At 35.1% G+C, this 25,322-nt stretch overlaps 1 protein-coding gene across 1 annotated transcript in view; it reads left to right on the top strand.

The window, feature by feature from the left end:
* LOC113494127 (very-long-chain 3-oxoacyl-CoA reductase) overlaps positions 1 to 21,708 on the top strand; it is a 30,038-nt gene extending 8,330 nt beyond the window's left edge. The window contains exons 2-6 of the mRNA XM_026872287.1: positions 3,595 to 3,641; positions 5,174 to 5,249; positions 5,859 to 6,027; positions 19,305 to 19,473; positions 20,772 to 21,708. Coding sequence (XP_026728088.1) covers positions 3,595 to 3,641; positions 5,174 to 5,249; positions 5,859 to 6,027; positions 19,305 to 19,473; positions 20,772 to 21,101 — 791 coding nt within the window. The 3' untranslated portion in view covers positions 21,102 to 21,708. The remainder of the gene's footprint in view (positions 1 to 3,594; positions 3,642 to 5,173; positions 5,250 to 5,858; positions 6,028 to 19,304; positions 19,474 to 20,771) is intronic.
* Positions 21,709 to 25,322: the final 3,614 nt, after the last annotated feature.

Below are 25,322 nucleotides of genomic sequence, written 5' to 3'. Positions count from 1 at the left end.
TACAAAAATGTATGCTGTACTACTTATGTTTAACTACCCAAAGGGATGATGACTGGGCAAAAAGAGAAAGGTCTATTGGATCTATGGCCCCCCGGTTAGGCTATAAACAAAGACTAGTCATACATTTTAACGAAGTCCTATCCATTTCACTTAAAATTTGTATATTTCCTTGTCAGTCTGTTTAACACATTTATTAACAAAACTCACTGACCATAGACAACGTAATAAAATTCGTTAATTAGCGGCAATAACAAGATATTACCATATTAAACGCTTTTTTCAATGGTTCGTTAGTTTTTTTTCCAAGATGGTTTGCAAGTATCTACAGATAGTGCGATAAAGTAATTTTATCATCCTAGCCTTTTCCCAAGTATGTTGGGGTCTGCTTCCAGTCTAACCAAATGCAGCTAAGTACCAGTGTTATAAAAGGAACGATTGCCTATCTGACCTCCTACACCCAGTTAGGTACCTTGGCAACAAGATACCCCTTAGTTAGACCGGTTGTCAGTCTTTCAAGCTTCTGACTATCCGTAACGATTGACAAAGATGTGTAAATAACAGCCGGGATCCTCAATTTAACGTGCCTTCCAAACTGAGGATACTGTAAAATAGTCACCTATCAAAGTTAATAATAAATAAATGCGGACAACATCACATACATTGTTCTGAACCCAAAGTAAGTTGCTAAAGCACTTGTGTTATGGAATTCAGATACAACGAAGGTACCACAAACACCCAGACCCGAGACAATGTAGAAATGTTAATTTTTACATTGACCCGACCGGGGATCGAACGCGGGACCTCAGAGATAGCGACACCTTGAAACCGGTGCGTACGCCACTCGACCACGGAGGTCGTCAGAATATACTGTACAGAATAAGACAAACACCTAAGTTAAGCAACGAACCTAGGTATTTATGTTATTGTTTGCTGTCACAACAGCAAAATACATCATCTGCGAAAATTTTAACTGTCTAGCTATCACGGCTAGGTACAACCCGTATAGGTACCGCCCGTGGCGGACGCATGCACAGACAACGAAGTCAAGTAGGGTTCCATGTTTACCCTTTAGAATGGAACCCTAATAATCCTCTTCGGAAACGTCAAATGCGCACCCAGTTAATGTGATGTGAATAAAAGTTTATGATCTTTTTAATACGGATGCCGTATCATAAAACCGTGGTTTAACTTTTATAATGGTAGTGAATCCCCAGAAATATGGATTTATTATAATATTATTTTACTTTTTTTCTATAATTCAATTATAATTATTTAATAAATAACGGTTAACGTACGTTTTTAAATTATGCATATTAACTCACGCGTATTTATCGGGAGTGCCCGACTAGTTTCAGGCCCAGCCGGAGTCCCTAATCATGCTCCTTGCGTGTTTTATCGGGTTTTATCCGCTTTCGGCACGAAAAATAACTGACTAATTAGTCGTAGTTCAATACATGGGAATTATTAGTATATGCTCTTAGAGGCAACAATAATAATGCTGTCCTATATTTGAAGGTTTTCATTAGCCTTTTTTTTGTTTAAAAAAGAGTTACTTTAGGACTTTTGATCTCCTTAGCAATTCAAAACAGCAGATCACACTGGCAGTATAAGATTAATAGTTATTATGTCCGTCTATCATCTAAGCCATCTAGATATAATATTTCTACATATCTATAATAATTACGGTACCACATTAGAGTGACTCGATAACTTTCCCTTCCGCGTTTATTTTTTCAATCTAATTTGTCACTTATAGCGTCAACATAAGGTTGGGTTTCCAATGCTTTGAGATGATAAGAACAGGTTGAGAAAGTGTGTTACGTCATCAAAATTTATGTTTACATACCTTGGTACGGTTACTGGACGTCTTAGAGTATAAAAAAGTTAAAGAATGCATTTTTTTTTTGTATTTGGAAAATGAATATTATGTTAAATAATATACATTAGACATTAAACAGACGCACTCTTTGTTTGCGTCATATTTTTCTTCGCACTGTTTTTTATTCCACTAATTTTCGTGCTAGGCTATTAACAAATACTAAGGAGGAACAAATACTGAGGAAAGGTATTTTTTAAAGTAGTAGTTTTAATTGTAATATATTTAAAGATTTTATTTCTCACAATTTAAATATTTGGCCTCAATATTTATAGTTTCATAAAGTTACAAAAAAAAATCAATATAAATCCTAAGGTAAATATTTTTTTATAGTTACAAATTGCATTGCCATCGGGTTTGAAACTACCCTGTAAGTAATTTAAATTTCAACTTATCGGGAAGTACCTCAAAATTAAGTTGCAAATAGAGTCATCACCTTAAAGTTTTGAAAGTGCCTGGAAAACGGCCTACTTGAAATAAAAAACTTTTGATTTTGATTTTGAAAATATCCAACCGGAAGTTACGTAGTAACTAATTAGGAATCTGTGCCGGAACGACAAACAAATAAAGAAGAAAAGACAGTGTATGAAAACGTTGGAATGAGCAGTATTGTGCCAGAATGCAGTTGAATCTTTGACTTATCTTTCTATTAATCAGGATCGGTTCCCGGACCTTACAAGATTTCTGCTAATTTAATGAATACATGCTAACATTACCGACACATGTTTCGTCTACCGTACCATCATGACTCACAAATTGCAACCCCAACGTACACTAATCGTATATTCCGGTGTAGTGTTGTGTCATCACGGCCCTGTTGTACCCGAATTAGCATAATTTGTAATTGATACCGCATCCAGAGTGTTGCTACCACATACCAATTAACAGATCTAGTAAGCAAGCACTTCCAGTGCACTTTAGGTTAAGTATTCAAAATTCCCGTGTGTGTAAGTGATGTGATGGATTTCTTTGTTAAATTAATGTGTTTTTTATAAAGCTTTTCGAATTCGTTTCAATTTACTATTAAGACATAAACCCTGAACATGCAACATTCCGTATTTCGGAAGGCACGTTAAATTGTGGGTCCCGGCTGTTATTCCTACATCTTTGACAGTCGTTACAGGTAGTCAGAAGCTTGAAAAAGTCTGACAGCCAGTGTAACCAAGGGCTGTCGTGTTGCCCAGGTAACTGGGTTGAGGTGGTCAGATAGGCAGTCGCTCATTGTAAAACACAGGTATTCAGCTGAAACCGGTTGGACTGGTAGCCGACCCCAACATAGTTGGGAAAAAACTAGGCCGATGATGACATTAACCCTGAACATAGCTGCGTCGTCTGCCCAGCTTTGGACTGGTTGATTTTCTACTTTTTTTTAATGACTTATCGACTCATGCTGATTTACGAATATAAAATCCATCCACAAAACCATACAATAAAATTCATTTAAATAAATGCGGCCTTTTAGGAGGGGGTCAGTGATATACACACTTACAGTAGAACTATAATTAGGTATATTATGAATACTAGCTGCTGCAGCAACCCTTGTTTAACCATTTAAATGAGAACATTGAATAAAAAAATGGGCTTTTAAAAAAAAAATGTTGTCAAACTCTCAGAACTAAGTAATCAATATGATTATTTTTAGTATTTTTTTAAATAATTATCTCGTAAGATCATTGCAATATTTTCATTTTATTAAACATCAATTTCTTTTGTTTCAGTGGTCACTGGATGTACAGATGGAATTGGAAAGGAATACGCGAGACAGGTAATTATTCAATAAAATTGTTGAATTTCGTATAGGTTAAATATAATCCTCCATACTCACATTTTTTTTTACTAAGGCACTAAGGCTCTATAGATACTTCATAAGTATAATGTTTTAATATAGGTACACTAGCTGTTGCCCGCGACTTCGTCCGCGTGGTTAGAAGATATAAGATATGATTTATACCTGCCCTGTTTTTTTTCACATTTTCCATTATATCTTCGCTCCTATTAGTCGCAGCGTGATGGTTTATAACCTAAAGCCTTCCTCGATGAATGGTCTATTCAGCACAAAAAGAATTCTTCAATTTGGACCAGTAGTTCCTGAGATTAGCGCGTTCAAACAAACTCTCCAGCTTTATATATTAGTATAGATAAGCTCCTTAATTACATCTTAGCTTCCGAATGTTATACCGATTTTTATAATTGGTTTAGCTAGAGTCTTTACACAATCACAAATAACAGAAACCATGTGGATTTAAAAAAAATGCTACAGCTTATAAGATGCAATGGTTTACTCACGCGTATTTATAGGGATTGCCCGACAAGTTTCGGACCCAAGTGGAATCGTTTGGGATAATAAAGTTTTTTTCAAAATATCCTCACGAAAGAAATATAGCTGCATAAGAGGCCTTTTCTAAATTTTCTGTAGCAGTACTCCTTCTATTTATTATGTTGTGATCAGCCTTACAAGATTTGGAAAAATAAGAAAAGTGTGAACGAGAAAAATATATTTTCATTATTTATTTACCTCAACGCAGATCAGTGGCAAACTTTAATGTTTTCAAAACACTTAAGTATTATTTATTATAATTGAGTTCTAAAACTGCCAACGCTTGAATGTCTCGAGATACGTTTATTAAAATTTATTCTGTAATACGAAAACTTTTTGAATGTTTTTGTTTTGAATATTTTTGGAGTTGTAGAACTTGTAGTACATGGAGTAGGGTTCAAAATACTATTTATTTGATCCTTATTACTAGTAGTAACATGTCTTATCATATTAAGTAGTTTTAGACATGCATCTGCTAAGGAAAATTAACCATTTTCATTCTTCATCAATTTTGAATTCGAGGAATGTATTTTCAAATTGTATGAATCGAATCAATCAATCGTTTTTAGGAATTGATTTTAATTTATTTAAGTTATATGTACTAATTAATAAAAATCAAAACATAACAGAGGATTTCTACAAAGGTTGTTGTTAGTTATTTTTTTCATAAAAATATTTACATAAGTTAATTTTAGTTTGAGATCACACCACACATATTTTCTTTTACATTATACATACACTCTAGGACATTTTTTTAATGCTGTTGCATTGCTCTTAGTGTCTTACTTTTTTAAAATTCGATACACAGAGGATTATTACTTTAACAGATTTTCAGTCAATTTTAAAAATAACCGCTAACTGTTTTCGAGTCGCTTGAGATTAATAAAAATAGCATTATACATATTATTCTTACTTAGAATATACTATAAATGCTTGTATTTCTACGCTGTGTAAGCTAATTATCTGTTCTTTTGTTACAGATTGCTCAACGCGGCGTTAATATTGTTCTAGTCAGCCGTTCGATGGATAAACTGAAAGCAACCGCCCAGGAATTAGGTAAATAACGCCTTTAATAATTAGATTATCCTGTTTTGTTCGGGATTTTAGAAGATTGCAGCTTGCAACAATGGCTGGGATACTACGTAATTGTGAAACCATGTTATAATAGACGTTTTATTTATGATGAAATATTTTTTTAAAAGGAAGTAGAATATTTAATTTGTATGTTAAATAACTTTCTATAGTGACATGTCACAGGTTCGACCCCGTGTATAAAAAGCGTTTGTGTGATCCACAAATGCTTGTTCTAAAATTTACTCTGGGTGTTTCTGTGATTTTAGTAAAATCCAGACAGAGTGGAAAAATCTAAGAGGGGCCTATGTCCTACAGTGGGGGAGTAAGAGCTAAGAAAAAAGTGAAACCCTCTGCGACATAAGGATTAAATAACAATGTTAGTTTTACTCTAAGACAAAAAATTACCGTTATCCTTGAAATGCGAGTTGATCAATGAGATAGGTACTTGATGAGGTTGTAACTTTTTGAGAGCAATTCGAAAGTTCAAGTTTTTTCGGCGCCTTTTTTACCTTAACTAAGGAATAACATCGAGTTCTGTAACAATATTTTGGACTAAGATCTGTCAAATAAAACCGCATTTTTATTTCACAGAAAATGAATTCAAAGTCTCAACGAAGATCGTCCAAGTGGACTTCAGTGGAGGCGAAGAGATCTACCAGCACATTGCCAAGGAAGTCGGTGACTTGGAGATTGGCACCCTGGTCAACAACGTAGGGATGTCATACGCATACCCTGAACGATTCCTCGACCTTCCCGATTGGTGAGTTTATTTATTATTATTATTTTCTCCACTTTTCTACTCATTGTCTCTCTCATAAGTTATCTGTATCATCTTATATCACACAAGATCTACGAATACAGCCTAAATGAAAATAACAGGATACAGGCGTATATCAGTTGTATCTACCTGCTTGCTAAAAATAATAATAATAGTAAAATATACATACTGTTGCATAAAATACAGATATGTATTATACAGATACGTATTTGAATTATCTGTCAGCACAACTAGACGCAATATGACATGTGCTTTCACCCACCCATCCATATTTAATTTTACTGTGAACTGCAATAGATTGTGTACACTCAACATGTCTACTGAATCGACAAGGCTTAACCAGGTATTAGATAAAGCATAACTATAGATATAATAGTAGGTAGACATTGATTCACACTTATTTAACATTTGTTTTCATTTCAACCACCGATCCATATTTCATTTTATTCTGGACTAGTGGTAACGTTGATTGATCAAATCACTGGAGTGTATGAAATTGACAAGTCTTAAAGAGGAAGTGATGACTTTTTAAAAACGTTTTGTCTCGAAAAACTTTGACCCTCAGGAAAAATATGTATTCCTTTTTTATAAAACAGAGAATTGACAAACGTCATTTGACATTTGTCTAGAAAAAACGCCAACTTATGACAAATGCAGGACAAAATTAAATTTTACTTTTGCCAATGGATTTTTGATTAATCGTGTGTCTTGTTTATCCTCCTTCCAAAAATAAATAAATCGATGAGGAAATATGTACAAAAATATAAATAAACTCAAACGTATAGGCAGTCATGGCAGAACAACAAAACACGGATATGAAAATAAAATATTATAAACCTTTGATTTGGGGGAACCAGTTTGGAATGACACGACTCTAAACCTGATTTCTGGTTTCATCAGCGTTAGTGACAAATATATGAAACTAGCTGTTGCCCGCGACTTCGTCCCCGTGGGTAGAAGATATAAGTTATGATTTATACCTGCCTTGCTTTTTTTCACATTTTCCATTGTATCTTCGCTCCTATTAGTCGCAGCGTGATGGTCTATAGCCTAAAGCCTTCCTCGATGAATGGTCTATTCAACACAAAAAGATTTTTTCAATTTGAGCCAGTAGTTCCTGAGATTAGCGCGTTCAAACAAACAAACAAACAAACTCTTCAGCTTTATATATTAGTATAGAAGTATAGATTTGTCAAATAACAAGGTCTGTGACCTCGAAGTTAATAAAATATGTCCACGTCTTAAAGATTGTTTTTTTTTATTAACTGGCTAAAGGAATTTGGATCTGAGTAATGAACTTGTCATGTATGAAGTCCTAAAGAATTTAAGTACCTACACTGTTTAATTTGTTTAGAATCTAAAATCGAAACATTTTTTTTTTCAAGTCGTCCAGTTATTTTTGAAACTTAAGATAATTATATGAACTGACTTTATTTGCGACTAAGACACAGCTAAGCTTTCAGAAAAGTCGAATATGAGTAAGGATTGAGAAAATTCTTAAATCGAAATAAGGTGTTGAATTTCCTAACATAGAAAATCTTTTAACTATACTACTATGTGTTAGCGGCATGTATGTGGCCATAAAAATAAGGTCTGGAGGGCCATACAGACGAAAACGTTTCAAAAAAATTTCGTTATCACAATCTTTTAGTAAAAAAAACATCAAGTAAGTGTCACTATACTACTTTAATTATGACATAATTCGCAAATAAATCAATTTCTTATTTCATTTGCAAATTATATCAAACTCTATAAACACAATTAAATATGAATAGTGTTTCAATACCCGACGAGTGACGTCATAAAATTTGTGACACCAAATCCAATACGACGGACGCTGGCATCCGTTTTATTCCATTTGACAACTTAAAAGCCCCAAATGCCAGCTGTGATTCTGAATTGTGTCGCGAAAATGCGAGCTTTAAGAGTATTTAACATTTTTGACTGTTTGAAACAAAATGGAGGTTTTATAGACCGGTGGCGATGACGTAAAACGATAAATTCAGTAGCAATGCACATGAAATAAACTTATAAAAGTCATGAAGCATACAGTATAGGGAAAACTGGGTATGAAAGTAAAACGTGGTAAAACCAAGTTTATACTTCAGGCGGTAATAAACAATGTTACATACGTAAATTTACCTCGTAAACTCAACCTAGTAACCTGGGCATCGCGATACCCCTTAGTCAGACTGGTTATCAGAATTTCTTGTTGTATAAATAATAGCCGGTTCTCACAATCCAGTCATCATTGGCCTAGCCTTTTCTCAACTGTGTAAGGGTCGGCTTCTAGTCTAACCGGATTCCGCTAAGTACCAGTGTTTTACAAGGAGCGACTGCCTATCTGACCTCCTCAACCCAATTACTTGGGCAACACGACATCCCTTAATTAGACTGGTTGACAGACTTTCTAGCTTCTGACAACCCAAAACGACTGTCAAGATATGTAAAAATAATAATATATATGACGGCGCGCGGATTAATTGAGAATACTTTGTTTATTTAGACGATTTTAATTGATTGTGGAAATGTGTATTAAGATAGTCCATAATTATTATTATAATGAGTAAGTGGTAAATTATAAAAGGGAGCGGGTTACCCCGAATAGAGTAGTAGGTGGCGCTAGGTGCGACGACGTTCGTTTTGCTTGTCAAGACAGTTGTCATAAAAATAGCGAGCACGTACTAACCTATTGGCTCCAAATAATATTCCATCTCAACCGTCCTATTGTATTCTACTCCATAATGTTATAAGTTCACATTATACAATCTACAAGATAACATTGACGCTTTTATTTCGAACATCCCGTCGCTCATACGCCCAAGATGGAGGCCAACCTAGACTGTTCGGAAAATGTTCCTGACGCTCCCACATCAGAAGTGGGATTACCAGCGACGCATCGTAAAAGATAAATACAGGTCAGCATGAAAATATATTATGTCCTCAGAAAATTATTGCGATTGTTGGAAATATCTTTTTGCAATGCAACTACGAAATACATTTGGTGAAGATAATATAGACCGTTTCCTGGAATAGCATGCCTGAATTGAAGACGTGTTTTGGCAACATTTGATCAATTGAAAAACCCCAGCTGCAAATTTATGGCGATTAGTCCATAGAAGTCGATGATTGATATGAGTTATGAGCACCTGAACCGCACGGATGAAGTTCTTGTCAGTGGAGAAGACTGCTATTGCTTTTACATTGGCGCACGCAGCGATGATAGAACCACGATTGTACAGAATTGCATTTACCACAGATATTAAAAGTCGCAGTAGACTGCAACAAGAACTCGTCGCGCTTACTTTTAGAAAACAAAGCCTACTATGTATGAGTATACCATTTCGCCGATAGTGGCAATGAAGTCACGAGTAGAAGACGTTCCAAAGGCCTATAGTTGTGGCAAGCAGGATTACGTATCGAATGAGTGCCGCAACCGTATAAAGAAAACAATCAAGTTCCTGTATAAGCTTCTAGAAGACAGAAGTGAGGTTGTTCTGAAATCGGTATCTATACATATAATAAAATTGTAGAAAAGTGAAAACTGTACATTGAATATTTTTAAAAAAGAATAATTGGAGGGTGGTCTAGGAACGATTCCGATGCCGAAAATATGATTTTTAGAATTTTTGTCTGTTTGTCTGTTTGTCTGTTTGTCTGTATGTATGTCCGGAAAGATCTCGGAAAGTACTGGATAGATTTGATTCACATTTTCAGAGAATATCAACAAGAGGTCCGGTCAACATACTTTTTACTCATTATCTCGCTTTTCGATACAGGGGGTGAGCAGGAGCCTTTTATATCTATACACAAATATCAAATTATCTCATAAACTACTGAATATATTTCGTTAAAATTTTGCATGAACCTTACTGTACACATGATACAACAAATATACAAAAACCATAACGCTACTATGCAGGGGGCATGAGCAGTAAAGTTTTAAATTTTTGGACTCACCCGTAACATCGTGTAATACAATTATGAGGTGTATTTTCATCCCATTAAGTAGTAGGCAGCACGGTCATCAATTTACTCCAAAAACATCACGCTATTTATCTTAAGACTTTTGGCAGAGCAATAATATATTTTTTCGAAAGTAAATCATTTTCACAAAATCAGTCATTTTATTCTCTTTCAAGTCTAATGTAGACCTAGCGCGACAGTAATTAAAATAAAAGAAACATAAACTATTAATACTTTCATTATTATTCTTTTGATACAAATATTACTTCGTAATCGGTACATTCTTGAAATAAAGGAACTTAAATTATTTTTATTTTTATTGGTTTACTAAAATTACTCAAGTTTAAATGTGGAATGCCGTAATATGATTTTGTGTTTATTTACGATAGGTGTATATACCTATGTTTTTAGCTCGGTAATGTTGGCGATGCTACTTCAAGATAAAGGAATTCTTAGTGACACTCAACCCAAAGTTGCATGTAGTTCACATTGATCTCATCTATAATTATGCATAACAATAAATTACTGAACGACACAGTTAATTATATTACCTTGGTTCATCTGTCCAATCATCTAACAAAAATATAAACTTTCAAACAAAAAAAAAGCTTTTCAAACAATGAAATAATGTTTTCTTAAATTTGCAACATTACATAGGCCAAAAGTATTTCGGATAGAAAAGCCCAGAAAACTTGCATAAAAACTTCATAATAGGTATGCAATGTGAAAGATCTATAAGACCCAAGCTATCAATGAATAAGAGCGTACGCTAGACGGTTTTTGACATTATGTATCTATTGATAGAACAATGTCTACTGATAACTGGGATTTTTCAATATTTTAACAATTTGATTGGTCTACATCCGCCATTACAGAGACCGCACACGTGGCGCTTCCAAAGATTCCTTTAACAATTTATTGTAATCTCTACTTATTTAAAATTTTCTTCTTTCGTAGCCTGGTAAAAACAGGGGAAGGAACGAGACTGAATGAGTTTCTGAGATCCCAAAGCTAAGCCGACGAGGATTAGAAACATATTTTTGTAAATTTCTCCAATAAGGCTGATAATAGCGTGTAGCTATCAGCACTTACATCCGTCACACAATGTCTGGAAAATTCATTGTGGCTGTCGGAATCGACAGCGTAACCTCATAACCAACCTCATGTAGTCTTTATTTAAGTTCCATTTATGCAGTAGGGATGACGGTATTTTACTTCAATGATCGTCAGGTAGGTTAACGAATAAAATACGTATTTTTTCTTTGTAAATTGGTACAGTAAATAGAACTCATGCGCATGAAGACACTTTTATGTTCATATTTTGCTTTGTCGTAACATCACAAATTGGACATATCCTATACTTTAGATTTTTGTCATCGTCAATTTAAAAAAAGGGGTGTCTGATATATTTTTTTTCACGCTATTTATTTATCAGCAATTTAAAGGCAAATTATGATCAAAAAACCAGGGGGCCAAGATAACACGTTTACCAACTTTTTTATTTTGGAAATATTCCAAATGTTTGTGAGGAAGATCAGTTTTAATATTAAGAGGACAATCAAACATAACGTGTTTCAGGAAAGCGTTTATCTGGGCGCAATTTTGCAAAATCTTATATCTTATGACACTATGTAACATCCACAGTTACCGAGCCCGACTCTCACTTCGCCAGCTCCGTCCACAAAAATAATTTGACATCTTATTTATATCGTCAGAAAACATCGTGTGTGAAAATAACAACTGTCTGGCTATCACTGTTCCTGATAAACAGCCAGGTGACAGACAGACGAACGGACACCGGGGCCTCAGTAATATGGTTCTGGTTTACCTCTTTGGTTACAGTACAATAATAATTTTATGATACCTCATAATCACTATCATAATCCGTCTAACAATTTCAGGTGTAGGCCGGCCAAAGAACAGACGTGCTCGAAAATCATAACCCACCCAATTAGAAAATGGAAACCCTCGAAAGTAAAACATTTTTAGCAGAAGTGCTAAGACTGAGTTATACCTTCTGTTATTTTTTCATACTTGCATCCCCCCCCCCATTTTTAAACGGCTCGATTTGTCAAACATGTCTTAACGAACACTCGCACATAATTTACGTTTAAATTAAAATTGTACAATTCGTTCGGAAGCTATGATGTCACAGACAGGCAGGCAGGCAGATATGTCAAAATTATAAGCCCCTCTTTTTGGGATTAAATAAGAAAAAGTCATTAAAACAGCTGTGAAATATTTGACACCAGGATAGTATCGTAAATGATGAAATGTGTTTGATTTAAACATTTGATAGTCTTTGGGCCGCTCAAGATCCATTACAATTTAGAAAAAAAAGCAAGCTTAAAATGTAAAAAGAAGTGTTTCATTTTCAATATTGCATTACATTTTTGCGATGATCGTTATTATTATACTTCATAGTTGTTCACATCTTGAAAATCACGCAGACAAAGTCGCGGGCAACAGCTAGTCGACGATAAAGCAGTTTGTACGAGAAAAAGCAGGTTGACAGATCAAGCATTTGGAAGAAAGCGGATTGATTTGGTTTGAAATCTAGATTTGAAAATGAAAATTGGCCAACTATATACTACGTTGCTGTCTTACAATGCGTACTAAATTGAAATTCGGCAAGACGTTTAAAGGTTTGATGGTTATTGTACTAAGTTAATAAAGAAAAGCAACGCACGTAAGTGAATTTGTCTTTGCTAAATGGAATGTAGCATCATCACTTCGAGTCAATTGTATGTGGTCAAGTCAGTTGTATGTCTTGTGTTTGAAAAAAAGAAGTGAGTAAGTATAACGATTGTAGCCATTAGGCGAGGTATCGGAAGTTTAAGCAAAATGTCTTGAGTTTGATTTTTGTATGGTGCCAATATTGACAACTAATTATTGCTCTTATTACAGCTTGTCGTCTTATAATGTCGATTCAAAGAGACAGTTATTTGCGGAGGAGGAGCGACCTATGTCGACCGCTATGTCTGTACCTTAAAGTCATCGAGGGAAACTGGTGCGAAGTGCGGAGAGTGATCTGATCGTGTTGCGCTGTGTGAGCTCCAGCGAGTATCGAGTTAATTTGAACTGGGTGCTTATGGTCAAGCTTTCCTTAGGATCACTAACACAACGGTGGGTCGATTACAATTTATTTTTGATAAGGAGCGGCATATTTATCAGTATGAGTTGATGGCAGTTTCGTTAAGAAGTTGGTTATTTAAGATTTTAAAGTTATTGATTTATAAAAGGGGCTATGTATAGGACAAATAAAGTGTCAAATTGAAAGAACCAAGTTTAATGTTATTTTGATCAAGGTTTGAGAAAGTGAGGTTCTCTAGTAGTGGGTGTTGTGTTTGTAACCGGATGGAAGTTACGTGTGGTAGTGACTGGATAGAGGTTACCCGTTGTGATCGTTACCTAAGGAGGTTGCATGATCATGCCCGGAGGGAGGTCATTTTGGTTTGATGCTTATGATTGGATTAAAGTTATAAGTGTGATGATGAACATTTCCCAGGGCTAATCAAAGTTAAGCACTGATATGTTATAATAAGTTTCTTATTGTTTGAATGATAATAGGTGTTATTGCACATGTCATTGGCAGTTATGCGTTCTGAGTATAAGGCTGTTAACACTGTTGTTACCACTAGTAAAGATTTTATCCAAAGTGCCTATATCTTTAGTCCGAAAACTAAGTACCGTTCCAAATAAAGAACGAGGTCGAGAATGGTGATAGTATAGAATTTTAGGTCAATGGTCGGGATCGAAGCAGAGACCGTGTTAACTATGGCAGAGGTGGCGACTGAAGAGACTATGGTGACTCTGGCTGAGATTGGGTCTTGGAGAGGCCATGGAGTCGGGTGGACTCAGTATTCACATGGAATGCGTGCGGACTTTGTATGACTCAGATTCCTGCTTTGAGATTCGTGATTAGTTCCAGTAGTGAGTTGCTGGTGGCAACTGTAAGATTGTAGAGTTACTTGGTAGCTCTGACTTAATGAAAGGTTTCTGGTAAAGAAGATACAGATGTTAAGATAAAGTCAACTATTATAATCATGATAACGAATGACCGAGTGGTGAGTACTGCTGTGTTGTTCTTTGATGCATAATGATCTTTAATAAAGCAGACTTTAGCTGACAAGTTTCCAGGCTAACGTAATACAATGCTGTGCAATACGTAGCGATATTTTGGGTTGAGTCAACGCGGCCGTGGCCGTGCGGACTTAAATGACTTTGTCCTAAAAATTAGGATTTCATATTTTTCATAAGTAAACATAAAGAAATATTCTTGGCTGAAAACAAATGTTGAATTTTGAGCTACGAGGTTTCCGTTGGTCAAATAAGACCCAATCCACGTAAGTGTGGAGCCTGAATTTGGAACTTAACTGAGTGAATTTTTGTTCTTGGTTTCTTGTACTTTTGATAATTTGTCCCTGGGATACTTCATGAGTAGAATGTGCCGATGACGGCGCGGGTAAGTGAGTCCTACTTGTGTGGTTAGAGGAGATCACTACTTAGCAGTTGATTCAATTTATCAGTTGGACTGTGTGGCACCGATTGGACTGTGTGTTGGCCTGTGTGGCAAATAGCCTGTGTGGCAAATGGCCTGTGTGGCAAATAGCCTGTGTGGCAAATAGCCTGTGTGGCAAATAGCCTGTGTGGCAAGCCTGTGTGGCAAGTAGCCTGTGTGGCGAGCCTGTGTGGCAAGTAGCCTGTGTGGCAAGCCTGTGTGGCAAGTAGCCTGTGTGGCCAGCCTGTGTGGCCAGCCTGTGTGGCCAGCCTGTGTGGCAACGATTAGCATGTGTGGCGACGATTAGCCTGTGTGGCGACAACTATCCTGTGTGGCACAAACTAGCCTGGGTGGCGAACCTGGTTGGCATTCAAGGGCCTATGTGGCATTGGTGAGCCGGTGTGTTTAATATTTGCTAATCTATAGCTATAGCTGTAGTTGGAGTATAGTTCGGAGATGGATTTTATAATTTTTAAGATAGATTTGTGGAAAATGTGTCTTATGAGAAATGATAAGTGATCAGCAGTCACCCAATTGGTCAGGAAGGCCAAGACGAGAGTGTAGTGTATCATTTTATCTAATGTTTGCAGACAACAACGATGCACATGAGACACACGAGGACGTGTGACGACGCAGGACGGCCGTGACGGCGCGCGGATTAATTGAGAATACTTTGTTTATTTAGACGATTTTAATTGATTGTGGAAATGTGTATTAAGATAGTCCATAATTATTATTATAATGAGTAAGTGGTAAATTATAAAAGGGAGCGGGTTACCCCGAATAGAGTAGTAGGTGGCGCTAGGTGCGACGACGTTCGTTTTGCTTGTCAAGACAGTTGTCATAAAAATAGCGAGCACGTACTAACCTATTGGCTCCAAATAATATTCCATCTCAACCGTCCTATTGTATTCTACTCCATAATGTTATAAGTTCACATTATACAATCTACAAGATAACATTGACGCTTTTATTTCGAACATCCCGTCGCTCATACGCCCAAGATGGAGGCCAACCTAGACTGTTCGGAAAATGTTCCTGACGCTCCCACATATATAATATATCCTGAAGAGTCGGGAGCAACAATTTTACGTGCGGCCCAAATCACGGAGTAATTCGTTATCACATATATGGTTACCCATCTACGAACGGACCGTATCAAGCGTACCCTATCCCGTGATCGATCCTTCTGCAGTTATAGTTTATTCACGAGCTGGCTCCAGTATAAAATTACCTGCAAATGCATTTAATTTCACTCGATCAACCAAACAACTGAACTCATTATAAACATGGAGATATGGAGATAGATGTTTCGATTTTGCATAATGACATTTCTGTTTAGTTTACCGATAGTGTTTGGAACTAAAATTAAATACACAAATCATGATAGATCCTGCATGAATTCATTGGTCTAGGTACAATCATATTTATAATACGTTCGATTTAGTTCAAAGGTTGCAGGGCATAAGGGCTGAAGTCTTATTGCGCTCATGGGATTTTAATAAGCTTTTAAGATGTACCTGGTAGATGCAAAGAAAAGAGAGAAAAATATATATGATTTTCCTAAATTCCGGGGTGAATCAGACTTTTTTGCCGGAATATTTAATTTTGTGTCCATTTTAATAGCTTAGCAATAAGAGAACTGAATTGTGATACATTTTGTACGAAGACCATGACAAAATTAAATCACTAATAGCCAATTCTATCTGTATGTAGAATATGCATACAATAGCTATGTAATACAGTTATTTTTTTACTTTTAATATCTATAATGACTGGCGTGGTCTAGTGATTAGTGGCCTTGTCTACTAAAACGGAGGTCATTTTTTCAATTTCCAAAATTTAGTCGAAATCTACCCGCCTGAAAATTGTAATAATTAATAAATCAACATATACACAAAACATAATAAAAACCCGCGATCCCGCAGTTCGACTCGCGATCTCGCCGCGTCTGCTCATGATTAAGGACTCCGGTTGGGTCCGAAACTAGTCGGGCTACCCTGATAAATACGCGTGAGTAAACCGTTACATCATTTAATAATAAAAAGCATCCAAGAGTGCCAAATCGCAAACTTCCGATCATCAAAATCGCTACGCCATTCGAATCCATATATCATCAAATCCAATACCGCATCCAGCGTTTTATTTAAATCGATTCTAATCTTCATATCAAATTCACCGTCATATCGCAAATAATCCTATATCGATGGCTTGGGATATTTCAATTCTGCACTTATATTCGCACCTGCCGTCAAGACTTCTCTCGTCTGCATTCAACATCGTGTGTTCGGTTTCCACAATATTAGTTGAACGAATCCTGTGCTATTGAAAACGTTTGTCGAGTTTCGAAGGCTTTAGAACGTTATTATTCTTGGTGGTTACCTTTGTGGGAATTTCGATTATTTGGAGTTTCGTGTTGTTAGGTATCTACTATTATTAATATCTTCACAAAGTTTGACTGCGATGTGTGTTTATCTGTTAGATCGTAGCACTGAAACGTGTGAACCGATTTGTCCGTTGTTTTCTTTTAATTTGAAATTAGGGTTTCTTTGATGGTTCTTACACTTGTTTTTACAAAATTGGTCCGAAAAATTTCAAGATAATGCGATGTTTAAAAAAATACACTTTAAAACATGTGTGTCTGTCTGTAGTTTCTTAATGGGTAAGCCGATTTGGATATTTTAATATCCTTTGCCGCGATCAGAACCGATATGAGTTATTTCAAGCCGTTGCTTCATCTTAATTCAATAATTATAAGTCGCTAATTCCTATCAGAGATTCTGCTTTAAACATCGATGTTCAATGAGTACAAGTTTACGTCTCAACATTATTAAATAAAGTAGCCATCACAGTTCCAAAAACTCAACATGCAAAAGCAATTAAGAAAACATTTTTTAAATTACATTGAGCATTAACGTCGACCTTTCTTCATGCCCTTAAGTGTTCTTCTTGACCTATACGCAATTATTTGACATTGGCTGCTATTAATATTCGTGTATCAATAAGGGCTTATACAGGCTGATTCGGATCACAAACTATTGTACCCCATTCGATATTATGAGGATTTGAAATAATGAAAAGGATCTTTGAAAATTCTTGTTTTTGTTTAATATTTTACGATACACTACGTACCCTAATCGGACACGTATTTTTATACATGCGGTATACGCGTTACGCAAATATAGTCACTTTTAAGTGCCGACACGTCTTGTCATCTTTGGAAATCATAGGTGTTGTGTAGTGGCGATTGGACAAAGTTTAGTAGATGCAGAAAGTTGATTTTTAGAAGGTCCTTGTGGACTCTGAAGTGGGATCCTCGGAAAAGGACGTGAGTAGTGCCACACTCTTACTGATTAGAACTGAACCGTCGTCGTCTCTTACGTTTTGCCCTATGAGTAGCAATGCATTTCAGTTCATCACGCACCGAAGTAAAAGCGGGACACCTTTTGCAGCCTGCTAAACGAAAAACAACCTGTGAATTGTTTTTTGTGTGGCCACTGCAGCTGCATGCTTTGTTTTTAATGTTATTCCAAAACAATTATTGTAATGACATAAACAATGGTGAAAACACAAAACTTTCCCAGGATTTATAGCTCTCTTACTGATAATCACTTTAGTGCATCATGTACCTACGCTTCGCACAAGATCCGTGGAGGTTTTCACAAACATTCAAATCACATGCACAAAGACACCCAGATACAGGACAAGCATTCGCAGATCACTTAAACGCTTGTCCTAGGCTTTGATAAATCCCGCGACACGTTACGCATAGTTGGTTTGACGTGGTGACCTCGATTATAACCTGTCTGCAATGTAAGGAATATGCGTGAAAATTTCTTATCCATGCAAATAAGATTTGTATGGCTCACCAAGTGGTATTTATTGAACAAAATTATCAAAGTTCTCATACTACATTAAAGCCTGCCCGTATTTTGTTTCTATAGTATCTTTATTGAGGAAGTAGGCAATATGCACTCGAAACCTAAGCATTATAATTTTCTAATTCGATACCAAAATATTAGACCAATAAATTCTCGGCATGTCACCTTATTTGGAATTATTCCCAAAATTGAAAAACGAGGTGGAAAATAATTGAATGCTTATAGGTTCCAAAATATTAATGAAATGGTTTAATACTATAAGACTCAAAATTGTTCTTCTTAATTACAATTTTGGTTGCAGCGAAATTGAATTTATTTATTTATTTCCAAAGATCATACGCCTTTCGAATGATTTTGCATTGAATAAAGGTGAATGATAAATAAATGTCAAGAGGACATAAAAATAATTATGTGCGACAAAATTAATTCCAAAATCACTTTTCGTAATTGTGTATGCATTTTTGGCAAGTTCATTCTGAGTGTGTTATAAGCATAGCATATAATTAGTATATTACTCACATAATGTTGTCACTACAAACGAGTCACTGTCAACAATCCCGGGCCACATGGAACCAATCCTTGCGATAAGTATTTAGATCATCCTGTCACTGTTTCCTAAGCCATCCACGGCGACTACGTTAGTCCACTGAGTCCCATTGTGTTGACTTTCCCTGAAAATGATAGCTACCGGACCGGACTGTCCATTTCAGGGACACTGGGTGGGGATAATCACTGGTCTACGTAAAAATAAATGTATCAATAAGACAAATACCATCAGTCTATCTGTTATCTGCAACAACCAAATCCCATTTCAATCATTCAGCCTTATTTACTTAGGACTTGACCAAAATGAATTAGCTCAATATGTGACTCACGAAAACACTTAAATCATTTCTCGTTTGTTTCACCAGGGACACCATAATCTCCAACCTGATCAAGGCAAACGTGGTGTCAGTGACTCGCATGACAAACTTAATCATGCCAGCCATGGTGAAGAGAGGCAAAGGAGTGGTCATCAACATCGGATCAGCTTCCTCCATCATTCCGAGCCCGATGCTCACTGTTTATGCTGCTACTAAGGTAAATACTACGGCGATCTTCTTTTTTGTTCTATAGAGTTTTTTCTGTAGCTAGTGTTAAGGAAGATTTGCTGATAATTGTTGAAATTGTATTTTTTACTTTCCATTTAAAGGTGGAATAGTTAAATGTTTCTTGGTTTAAATTCTGTCCATCGGAGACTGTTTGATTTTAAGTTTTGGATGTCCAATAGATAAAATAAATATTTAGTAAGTAAGCGATGACTACATAGTAGAAGTTATTAATTTATTTTATTGTTTATGTACACGAAACGCGGTAAAAAAACGAGACAAGATAAATAAAGATTGCTTATTTTTAAGTAAACTCTGCAAGCTAATAAACAATTGTTAATAATTATTTTGGAACGTCACGAATCTCGATATAACTTCTTAGTGAGCTTTTGATAAAGAAGAAAAATCTCCTTCATTTTTATTTATAATGGATGGACATAACAAAATACATATATCAGACTTACTAATAAATCAAGTATCTAAAACAATGCTAAATTTCAAATAAATATTATTTTATGAAATAGAAAATATAAAAGGAACACTAACAAATTGCTATTGTGAAGAATATACACGAGAACAATATTTCATCTTGCTCCCCTGAAACTAACAGTTTTAACTTGTCTTGAAAAGGTATCATAATAATACCTAGTTTGTCCTGAATAAAGGTTTAAAAATTATTTCAGTTAAAAATATTTTTTTTGATATTAATATGTAACCGCGTGGACTGGTTCCATGTTACCTAGGACATAATCGTGGAGGGATTTAGGGGAGGCTTTAGCCCAGCAGTGGGAGAAAGTGGGTAAGATAAAAAAATATATTTAGCGTTGATGTAAACACAAAATTCAAATGTAATAATGTCAGTGCCCTCAATTCGAAGGTCGCTAAGGTCGGTTAGAAGTTAAACGGTTTTTTTTTGTCCAAACATGCCTGCCATGATTAAACAATATTACTTTTAAAGTATGTCGAACACTTGAATTAAAAGTTTTATTAGATTCTCTTTCAGTTTAAATATTAATAGGTATTTTATAGACTATCAATAACTTCGATATCGAAGTTTTGATTTGCTAGTTAAGCGGATCGAATCGGATTTCTTCTCTGCTTCGTTCTAAGTATAAGACTTCAATATTTAAGCTCATAATTGTATTTTTTAATTGTATGTTACTAATTTTACTAGTAAAACCTTTAGATTATACTTTTAAGAAACTTTTAGTCTTCCAACATGAAAGTTCCTATATTTTTTTCCAAAAAATCCTCAGTTTTTATCACCATCATATTTTTTTTCTCCAACAGGCCTACGTCCAGAAATTCACCGAAGGATTAGAAATGGAATACACCAAGAGTGGGATCACATTCCAATGTGTGATGCCTGGCTTCGTCTGCTCCAACATGTCTGGCATCCGCAAGAGCTCTTTATTTGCTCCTACAGCCAAGAAATTCGTGCACTCAGCCATCGCACTCCTTGGTACCACGATCATGACAACTGGATATTTCCCCCACGCTATCTTCGTCAATATGTTGAACACCATCTACAATTGCTCCTCGCCTCTTTGCGTCTGGTTGGTTACCAAGTCCATGGAGAACAGCCGCACCAGATCCCTGAAAAAGTACAAGAAACAGTAATTTATTAACATCTTTCCTATAATTATTTGGTTTATGTAATATGCTTTCTGATTCCCACGCTTTTAACACAGTACTTAGTTTTATATTTCTATTAATCTTCTTAATTCTTCTTCTCGTTTTAGTTTTTGGATTCTTATTAAGAATCCAGCAATATGGTCGTTTTCAATTTATGAAGGACAGGTTTTTGTTTATTATTTCTTTCTTCTTTCGGGACTCGCCGTACTGTGTATTCTCTTCTGAACTATAAGTAGATAGCCATAAGGTCTATTTGCGAAAACCAAAGATTATTTAATCAGAAAACGTAGTCATTATCATAAGCGTATATAATAGCATTTCTGTGTCTTTGAGTATATAATATTCAATGTAGTTATATTTAAGGGTAAGCTGATACTAAGCAACTAATTATCGACCATACATCAGCTGTCATTCAAATTTGCGCTCTATTGTGAATCGATAAGATTGATTTTCGCTATTTTTGCTGATGTATTGTTGACTATCAAATAAGATTGTATAAAGACTTGAGGTTGACTAACAACACTATGGCAAAGGTTAAGGGTATCAATGGATGTATCAATTATTATAATCTTAATAAATTGGGCAGAAAAAATAATGTCTTTTATTAACTTGGATGGTGGGTACAAAATAAATTCTAAGATATGCATGTTAAATAGAAAAAGCAGCACAGGTCGACGTAAGGAAAGATTTTTTGTGTACCTATATACAATAATTGTCTTTTTTATACAGATGATGTTACAAGATTTGATGAACTTTGTTTATTATAACAAAACTTACATAAAAATAATTAAATAGACATTCGGTATCTGACAAAATTGAAGCCCATCAGAAAGAGTTCCAAAAAATATCGGGTACATATTTTTCCTTTTATCTCGTAAACGTGAAGGTAAGTCTTTTATGACGTCACGCTTTTTACTGACAAGTGACGTAATTAGTCTCTTCTATGTTTCATTACCTTTGAATCGTTTTATATTGGTATAGGTTTTTATTAATTAAAATAAAATTGGATCAAATATATTTAGAATCTACCTGATGAGATTTTTTTGTCAAATACGATATTGGGTTCGATCCTCACAAGAATTGAAAATCTTTGTAAATATCTAAGCACTTTACTGTTGAGTAATAAAGCTATTTTTGGTAACTGGGTTTAGTTTTAAGGCTCTTTGTACAAAAATCGCAAAAGAAGAATTCCAGTCCCGAAAACAAGTCTCCAAGGGTCGATGAAGACTATTATAATTAATATCACTCTTTCACCTGTATATATTAGTAGCTAAGGTAAGTATTGGTGAAGGTTACTATGTTGAAACATTGAGCACTTTAAATGACTAATCATATTGCTTTAAGAAATTTAATGAGATCGAGAATAAATTTATGAGCTGACGTTGCAATAAAATTGCTGAAGTCATCAAAAACATACTGAAATTGCAAACGATAGTAATAAAAATGCTTTTCACAAATAATATTTTTCTGAAATAATGAAATTTAAGCATATATTTGTTGTACGTGAGAGAACGTGACATTTTCTCGTAATCAATAGAACTAATTTTTTTTCTCTTTTAGATTATACGTTAACAATATTTTGTTTTGAGAATTTTTATTTTATAATTTGTTTAATTTCTTTTACAGGAAAGGACTACTCGGAAAATTAGAGGCGTGACCTGGCTTAGTACAAAATATTAGTCTTATTTATATTGTTATTTGGTAAGGTATTAAATTATGCGTTAACCACAATTTACTGTCGAAGTATTTTCATTTGCCTCAATCAAACCTCCATCAATTGAATCGACCATGAATATTACAAAAAGCAAGAAGTATTTATTTAGTCAGCACACCACTAAACCAAAGAGGAAGATCTGCCAAACTTTTTTCTTGTTTTAAACTTCAACAACGTCAAAATGTGTCCATCAAAAAACATAGAAACAGACAAAAATATTTAATGTTCACAAAAAACAAGCCATGTTACAAATTCAAAATATGTGTGGGTACTTCGGTACTATTTTTGGCACAAGGGGCTAAATTATGGGTAAAGCAAAAAATTCTGAGTGCGGACTCAGTTTTAACTTGAATCAACTTCTCATGGTGATCGGGTCGGTAGTGATATTGGTGCTGCTTTTCTTGGTCGTTTGCCATATTACCAGTGGAAGGTAAATTATGGGGAGGAAATCTACCGTGTGCTACAATGTCGATATATTACAGGTGCTTATGATAGCGTTCGCATTTGTCACCTTACTGATTGTTATGAGCTGGATGTGCAAGTATTTCCAAGGTAATTAGAGATCTAAACGAGTTGTGAAATAAAGAGGACATAATGGCGAAAGGCTGTGGATTGGATTTCAATTTGAACCAGTTTCTGACTGTCGTTGGATCGATGGTAGTCATAGGATTCCTGTTCATGTTCGTCTGCAATGTCATATCAAGCAAATGCAGCTGTTGAAGAGCGATGGGGATAGAGAGCCAAGTATTCGACGTCGATTTGGGACATATACTCGTAATCGCATTCTCGTTTATGACTTGGCTGATTGTTATGGGGTGGATGTGCAAATATTTACAAAGTTTGCCCCCTTAAAACTGTTGAAGCAAGCAAATACTGCAAAAGGAAGAAACAAAAAAAAATGAAATAATTGTTGACAGTCAATATTAAGGTACTTATTTATTTTATACACTGTATTTGTAATAAACCATTTTTTACAGATGTTTGTTTTGGTTTTAGTCGCAAGAAACATTCCATAAAGGTCTGACTATAAATTATTTATTGTAAATGATTTCAAGTTTTCGTATGATAATTTATTTCAAAAGATAGATTTTTTAACAATCAATTTAAAGTCTTAATAAGGTCATAATGATTGCAGCTGCACTTTACATACAATATTATGACTGTACAGATAGACAAGTGGTCCGGTTACGATAGACAAGAGATATATATCTATAGGATATTAATCCAAAAACAGATTTTCCATATCTAGGAGTTCTTTGTACATCTGCCGGGGCAATGAGATTGGCCTCTAGGGCTAACGTGGCCGGGTACACGAAGGGCAAAAGAAGGAACACGGGTGTATTTTAGTCAGTTTCTTGCGATTTTAATTTGAATATTTATAAAACCCCTGCAATACAAGGATTCCTGGTAAGGAGCAGCTTTTGAAAGGAGAGATAAATTCGTATATGAACGAAATTAAACTAATGTTCTTTTTATTCAAAACTTAAATTCATGTGATATATTTTGTTAGTAAAACTAAATATTTATTTTATTTTGACTGTTAAATTATTGGAATCAGCAGTTTTCAAATCATTATTACTTACGTAGTTGACATAAATACGAGTTCTATTTTGTATTCAGGTCCAAAGATCATTTAGTGTCAATGTTTGAGGTGTCGCTAAAGGCTGGTTTACATTATCTAAGTGTTTAGTCGAGTGTTTTAGTAAAACTGGAGAGACAAGTAGTTTAGTATACATGCGAGAAATGTTAGACTTGGAGTAGTGTCATTTTGTATCGGTATGAACACTGGCGTGCACTTGGAGAGGCCTATGTCCAGCAGTGGACTGCGATAGGCTGATGATGATGATGATGATGATGATGAACACTGGTGGTACTGACAACTAAAGCTTTAACTGAATTTATTTTGATTATTTAATTTTTACGTGATTGATTTAGATCTCTGACGTAGCATTCACTCTTATATTGTGTACTGGTTTTCACACGATATTTTTTATTTTTATCATTTTTTAATAACTCACTTAAATTCGTAAAGACAATAGTGCTGGGCAGATTTTGAAGTAGCTACCTTTAATTTGACATTCCCATGATAATAACACTGGCTAACACTGCAATAATGGTAGAATTTAATTGAAAGACAAATAGAATCGTATTAAAGCAAGTTGTGTTTACACATTTCAAGAAAAACAAAACTAAGATGATGTAAACCGTCCTTAACGTCTGTGACATCCATTTTAATTGATGTGCTATTGAATATGTAAACAGGTAATAGAAACAGCGTGATCGTGTTTTTAAGTACTATTTCAATATAACTTCACGTGCCCAGTAATTTACTGACTTGGCTTTAGCAAATATTGTAATATAATATTCCTCAACTTTCACACCACGCCATCTAGTGTCAAACTAAGCAAAGCTTGTATTATGAGTATTAGACAACTGATAAACATACTTATATATTCCTTAATACCTGAAAATGCTGCAGATAAACTAGACCC

This window comes from Trichoplusia ni, chromosome 1 (assembly GCF_003590095.1).
Source record: "Trichoplusia ni isolate ovarian cell line Hi5 chromosome 1, tn1, whole genome shotgun sequence".
Classification (NCBI taxonomy): Eukaryota; Metazoa; Arthropoda; class Insecta; order Lepidoptera; family Noctuidae; genus Trichoplusia; species Trichoplusia ni.
This window is presented reverse-complemented; position numbering and strand designations above follow the sequence as displayed.